Source organism: Sceloporus occidentalis, unplaced genomic scaffold (assembly GCF_023333645.1).
Source record: "Sceloporus occidentalis isolate IW3139 unplaced genomic scaffold, rSceOcc1.0.p SCAF_195, whole genome shotgun sequence".
Taxonomy (NCBI): Eukaryota; Metazoa; Chordata; class Lepidosauria; order Squamata; family Phrynosomatidae; genus Sceloporus; species Sceloporus occidentalis.
This window is the reverse complement of record NW_028317175.1, coordinates 1,509,956-1,516,817: the sequence shown is the minus strand read 5'-3', so window position 1 is coordinate 1,516,817 and position 6,862 is coordinate 1,509,956. Positions and strand designations below refer to the sequence as shown.

At 42.1% G+C, this 6,862-nt stretch overlaps 1 protein-coding gene across 1 annotated transcript; it reads left to right on the top strand.

Annotated features, from left to right (window-relative positions):
• The first annotated feature begins 2,371 nt into the window (after positions 1 to 2,371).
• On the top strand, positions 2,372 to 4,413 carry LOC149278310 (centrosomal protein 20-like). The gene is made up of 3 exons (XM_089502133.1): positions 2,372 to 2,399; positions 3,210 to 3,407; positions 4,325 to 4,413. The coding sequence occupies exons 1-3, from the start codon at positions 2,372 to 2,374 to the stop codon at positions 4,411 to 4,413; spliced, it is 315 nt and encodes a 104-aa protein (XP_089358259.1).
• Positions 4,414 to 6,862: the final 2,449 nt, after the last annotated feature.

The window sequence follows — 6,862 nt, the reverse complement described above, 5'->3', positions numbered from 1 at the left end:
GGCACAATGCTGTGCTGAGCACTGCAAAACATCCCAAATTTGTTGTCACACATCTGAGAAAAAATCACAAAGGTGCTATAGACAAAGGACGCATATAAACACACCCACAGGGAGCACATGACGTGTTTTGTCAAGAATCGCTTAATTATAGGTTAAAGATGAGGATGACACTGGGTGTTTAATGTAAGCTTTTGTTCTAAAGCCTACATCAGGAGAAGATCCAGAGCCTTGGGAGGAGCACTCACACTAACACACCCAGACTAACACACACTCCCAACCACATTATCTCAACTAGACATTCAAACTAACGCAGACATTCAACCTATTCAGGTCCCAAAGATTTGTTATGGCTGCACTGGCCATGCATGCCTTAATGATGCAGCGGATGTCACTAGCATCAAATCTGGTCCTCTTCAGGCCAGTTCCTAGATTAACCCCCAGGCGACTCTCAGCAGGTACTCAGATGTCACTGTGGTCTTTGGCCAGTGTCTTTGTGCCTACAGCAGCAGCATTTTGCCTTCTGACCTTGGGCCTTTGTTGCTTGCGTCCTGTTCTGACACTTGGCCTGTCTCCTTTAACATTTCTATTTGCTGTCTCGTTTTCACCCGTCTGTCTCACTGTTCCAGGTGCCTGGCTTGTTCCTTGGCATCACTTTTGCTTGCTGTTTAGCTCTGAAATCTATCTGCTTCACCAGTTACTGGCCCTGGCTTGGCTCGTTGTTTTTTGTCTACTGTCCAGGTCTGCTTCCTCTTTGCTCTTCCAATTCATGACCCTTGGCTTCTCTATTAACCTTCCAAACCTATTGCCCTTGGGATGATGTTGCGTTAGTGCTCACTTACTTGTCTGTGTTGGACAGACCTGATGAACATAATATGAACATGCATGGAATCCAGTTAGATATCACTCACGTTAATTCTGCAGAATAATATTTGTATGGTTTAAGGACCAGTGGAGCAAAGAGAGCGTCTCTTTTGCTTGCAGAGGTTGTTTATCATTTCAAAACAATTATGAAAACACAAAGTAGAAAGAATACTTGTTTTGCGTGCAATAAAAGCAGTACTTTATCATCAGCATGCATGTCTTATCAAACATCATTAACGAGTAAGCCGAGAAAAAAATCACTGTTAATGTGCAAAGAGCCAACGTGTACAGGAGTAATGTGTCAGCACTGAGGTTGCGCTTTCTCAGGATTTACTGGTAATTTCATTTACTACGAAGAACAATTACCAGGGCTTACATCCATATATCCAAGTAAACATCTAAAATAAACACAAGGTAATATTACAGTGTTTTGACGAACCCAGTGTTGGTTTTTGCAGCACAGTACGAGTTTTAAGGGAGCGCTTTGCCCCACTTTTGCTGACAGTGGGGATCATAGGCCAGTTTGGGGATCCTCTGATCTCCCCTTGACCGTTCTATGAAAATCAACGTTGGTTTGTGCTGTCCTTTATTGTTCTTGGCCAGGTCGCGGGGCACTTCTGGTAGGGTGAGCAGACGGCCTGGTCCCAATAATGACCACTCTTGACCATGTCTCTCGCCACACCTCTCAACACAGGCTGGACACCTGAAACGTTGAGGGGTTCTGTAAGCTTATCTGCCAGACGTACCTATTTATGTTCACAATTTTAAGAAGGTGGGGTTGAGCGGGGTCACCTAAGGCCACATTGTGTGACCTCGCAGAATCGCGAGCTGCATTGAGGAGAAGCTGTATTGATCAATACTTTATTAGAAAGGATTTCTATTACCTATATTTTGTGAGGTATCTTTATAATGGGCCATATCTTATAATTCTGAAATATAATATTATGATGGCAGAGCATCACATGTGCAGGGAGATATGACCGAAACTTTAAATATATCAGGGGGTTAAAAACAGTCCAAGAGGGGAGCATTTTGAAAATAAAAACATGATTGGGGGAAGCGAGCTGGCTCCTACATTTTTTTTTGGGCTCCTAGATGTAAACCAATTTTGTCATCGTCTGATGTAATCAGCAGGAAGAGGCCAAAGAGGGCTGCTCAGGGACCCCAGGGGAACCTGGACAGACCCTGAAGCGCACCCCTGCTTGGTTAATTTAGTATCCAAAATTATTAACTTTCCTGTTATTTTTCCCCTTCTAAACAAGAGTGTTGTACACAAGAGTTAAGTACACGAACATATGAATGGAATAGTATGATAACGCACGGTTTTTTTTCACACACCAAACGGAATTTATTTATTGTCTGTTGGTATGGTAACGGCAACAGAAGACGCATCAAACGCTCAAGCCGCCACATTGGACTGACGTCACTGGCTTCCGGAATCTGCGCACGCGCACAAGCTTCTCAATAGCCGTGACCTCTGAACTCAACAACCGTTGTTCCCGGATTCATCATGGCGACGGTGTCTGATATGAAAGCCGGTGAGAGTTAAAGCAATAGTAGCAACATTGTGCTCGGTGCTGACATAGAGTAGGGTTCGGAAAATGAGCCAGCGTGTGTCTGGCTGTTTCTGGGGTAATGGCGGAAGTATTCGGTATTATATAGTAGTATAAGCACCATAAATACTGTGATATAAGCGCTCATGTATGATACATAGTAATACATAAATAATAGTAATAGACGAATATTCACTTCTGTGCTATTTAAAGGGGATGTATTTAATACTATTTATTATACCTTTTCCCCCCCCAAAGGTGTCAATTATTAACTTGGTCGCTTTGGTGTTCCGCAAACATTAAATACAATCAATTGCCTCCATAGCCTGCCCTGTTATCGCTAATATGATAATGGATGTATAGAGCCATAAATATAATATAATATTGGCAGACGGTTACTGCAGTTATCGTACAGATACAGGGAGTTCCAAGACCTGATTACTGAATTCAGCCAGTCCTGAGAAGGCTATGGTTCTGTGCTGTAAGTTGCTGGTACCAAATTGCCAAGCCAGAGCTTGAATCATGCATCATTTGGCACCAACGTCACAGATTATTTTTGAGACCACGGAAAGGTTCTGCTGGATCAAGTAAGCCATCCAGCAGCAAATCCCTACTTAATTCTGCTGAACTAATGCCGCACCATTGAAGTTGGTATGGTCCAACCACTGTGTGATCATGGCAAATCCAGAATGTTGTCAGTCCAAGTTTGTTTTTGCAATTTTAGTTAATGTTGTAAACATTGATTTATTATAACATCTTTATGACATTCAAAATCAAATGCATTGATGTTTTTAGTTCTGAAGGATATGTTGGAGAAAAGAGGAGTGATGGGACAGCTTAAAGCAAGCGTGCGGGCAGAAGTGTTTGAAGCTTTAGACGATCGGAGTGAACCTAGACCAACGCTGTCTCATGAAAACCTTCTCATTAATGAACTAATCAGAGAATATTTGGAGTTTAACAAGTATAAATACACTGCGTCTGTTCTAACAGCAGGTAAGCATGCTCAGTAAAAAGCGTGAATTGTGATAGAATTGGTTCTTAAGGGTTTTAAAACGTAGTCTAAAATAGATCATATAAATAAATTTATAGATTAACATTGAGAATATTTTATTTAGTAAAGAATTGAAGCCCCAACGCATACATCCATGTGATGTCAGTGGTTGATTAATCCTTTTAAACCTTCATGGAAAAACTAACCGTCACAGAAAGAACATTCTTTAAAGTCTATTATGATGGCAAGGTATCTCAACTCCAATATAGATAAATATATATATATATATATATATATATATATATAAAAAAAAGACCTGATGCAAAGAACCTAATTATTCCCAGTGCAAAAGACTTTCTCACCGCTGGGGCAGCGCATGGGGAACCAGCTGTCAGAAGTCTTTTTCTGATCTAAGCTAATTGTGCCATACTAAGTACTCTCAAGCGCTTGGCAATAATTAACAAAAAAACACACAACTCACATGACCATCAGCCAGAATGGTGCTAAAGGTCAGGAAGTTTTAGTCCACAAAAACTTGTGCACCAGAGGTGTGTAATTTCATCCCAGATTGCGTTACTTTACCATATTTAAACCCAATTTGTTGTATACTGTCACCTCTGTGGGCTTGTGTGTGTAATCTACACGTATGTACTGCGTATGTTACCTAAATTTATGAAGGGCGGTCAAGGAATTCCATGAAAATATTTAGTTTCTGTTACTTTACCAATCTGGAAATAATCGTGATTCGATATACAGTTTGTTGGACTTTACATATGACATGTAATATGTAAAAAAATATGCTTATCTAATGTCTCTCCATTTTGGTATCACATATATATATGTAGCTGTAATAAGCTGTCAAGCCACGATGATTGCTAAGAAACCCTAATTTATATCTTTACTTCATTTTGTTTTACAGAAACTGGTCTGTCGGACATTCCTCTGGATCGTCAGTTTCTTCTCAGGGAACTTAATGTAGTGGACGACTCTAACTCCAGATCTGTGTAAGCAGATGAATATACTTACCTTTATATATTGTTCATGTGCTGAGTTCTGCTGTAGTACGGTAACACGGTGGTGAACAAATCCCATTCTACAGGGCAGGTCAAAACCTTTTGGATACCCCAGCTATCCAAAGGATATATTCTTTTCTGGAATGTCCACCCAGCAGCTCCTCTCTTACTGTGTCAGACCCTTTATTCTGCTTTTCTTGCTTTTCCCAGAATGCTTTAGTCAAAGCTTTTGTTTGGGGTTTAATCACCAAAAAGCTGACATGTATAAAAGAAGTAGGCTGCCCTTGACCCCTTGTGATTTTTTAGGAAACATTTAATTTTGTCTTGCTTCCTCCTCTGTCCCGCTCCTAAACTGTATATAAGAATAATACACCAAAATATAACCATAAAATGCACGAAATATCAGAATGTATTATTAGTTTGTATGCTCTATTGATTACTGTAACATGTTTTTTACGTTGTGGTAAATGTTTTTTTTTCTCTCCCGCAGACCTTTACTATATGGGATTTTATCTAATTTATTACAAGGACATGAGAAAGGACAGAATCCTAAAGCCGTGCATCGAAAATAAATCCCTGAAGTGGATTGGCAACTTAAAAATGAACACGCAAAGGTAAAATTCTCTTTTGTTACTCAAAAAGTTTGTTTTTAAAGTCACAATAATGGAAGCTTCAGTAAAGGCAAGATAAACAATCGTTCTGTTTGGCATACACTTGTAAACAGAGACTGTCTCAAGTTCTTGTTGGTGTTCCAGTATTCAGTATCCCTCAGGGCTGGTGTCGCCGTCATGGGGAAATACCGTATTTGCTCGATTATAAGACGAGGTTTTTTCAGAGCAAATGCTCTGAAAAATACCCCTCGTCTTCTAATCGGGGTCGTCTTCTAATCAGACCTCAAATAGAGTCTGATTAGGAGACTAAGATCCAGATCCCCCGCACCGCTGCAGGGGACCTGGATCCTCCTGTCTCCCCCCCCCCACACACACTTACCGGTGCTTCCTGCTGTATTGCCGGGGCAGCGGGTTGACGTCTACGCGATGCGCGTAGACAACGTCCGCTGCAGCCGGAAGGAGGTGTGGCTAGCAGCGGGGGTTGTCTGCGTCCGTCGCGGATACCTTCCCCGACTGTCAGAGATCAGAGTTCTCTGATCTCTGACAGCCGGGGAAGGTATCCGCGACGGACGCAGACAAACCCCCGCTGCCAACTCCACCTCCTTCCGGCTGCAGCGGAAGGAGACGTCAACCCGCTGCCCCGGCAATACAGCAGGAAATTGGAAGCACCAGTAAGTGTGTGTGTGTTAAATGGGGGCATAGGGCATTTCTGGAATGCCTTATACCCCTATATGCCACTCTGGCACTAAGGGGGTTAAAAGGCATATTATGGGGCAGAGTGGCATATAGGGAGGTATAAGGCATTTCAGGAGGCAGAGTGGCGTTAAAGGGGCATTTAATAGAGCACTCTGCCTCCTGAAATGCCTTATACCTCCCTATATGCCACTCTGCCCCATAATATGCCTTTTAACCCCCTAAATGCCAGAGTGGCATATAGGGGTATAAGGCATTTCAGGAGGCAGAGTGCTCTATTAAATGCCCCTTTAACGCCACTCTGCCTCCTGAAATGCCTTATACCTCCCTATATGCCACTCTGCCCCATAATATGCCTTATACCTCCCTATATTCCACTCTGCCCCATAATATGCCTTTTAACCCCCTAAATGCCAGAGTGGTATATAGGGGTATAAGGCATTTCTGGAGGCAGAGTGCTCTATACAATGCCTTTTAACTCCCTTAATGCCACTCTGCCTCCTGGAATGCCTTATACCTCCCTATATGCCACTCTGCCCCATAATATGCATTGTAACCCCCTAAATGCCAGAATGGGATATAGGGGTATAAGGCATTTCTGGAGGCAGAGTGGCACATAGGGGGTTAAAAGGCATACCATGGGGCACAGTGGCATATAGAGGGTTAAAAGGCATATCATGGGCCACAGTGCCATATTGGTGTGGCAAGCCTGGGGGCAGATGTGCGTAACTGGGGGACAGGTTGGAAAATACAAGGAAATAAAAACAAAAAAAATATTTTTCTCAATCATAGCTTTTATTTAAAAAAAATAGTTTACATGAACTAACATTTACTGGTAAAACTTTTTTCCTATAGGGATTTTGGGGGGTCGTCTTATAATCAGGGTCGTCTTATAATCGAGCAAATACGGTATATTGTTTTTTTTATATGGTCCTTGATTTTGTGTGTTGTTGGCAGTTATGTTTTCACTATGGTATGTGTGCCATGTTAACTCCAAGTACCACGAGCCAGACTCAACCCCCACCCCCCAGGAGCCTGGACCAATTTTCATAGCTTTACTCTAGGTCAGGGGTGTCCAACCTGCGGCCCTCACCTGAAAGAGCATTATGGGAAATTGGACACCCCTGCTCTAGATATATT

What these genes read in the sequence shown, in the direction of transcription:
- LOC149278310 (XM_089502133.1), top strand. Translation starts at nt 2,372, where the DNA reads ATGGCGACGGTGTCTGATATGAAAGCCG. An exon ending in GGTGTCTGATATGAAAGCCG is followed by an intron (nt 2,400 to 3,209) that starts GTGAGAGTTAAA and finishes TGATGTTTTTAG; the next exon opens with TTCTGAAGGATATGTTGGAG. An exon ending in TGCGTCTGTTCTAACAGCAG is followed by an intron (nt 3,408 to 4,324) that starts GTAAGCATGCTC and finishes TTTGTTTTACAG; the next exon opens with AAACTGGTCTGTCGGACATT.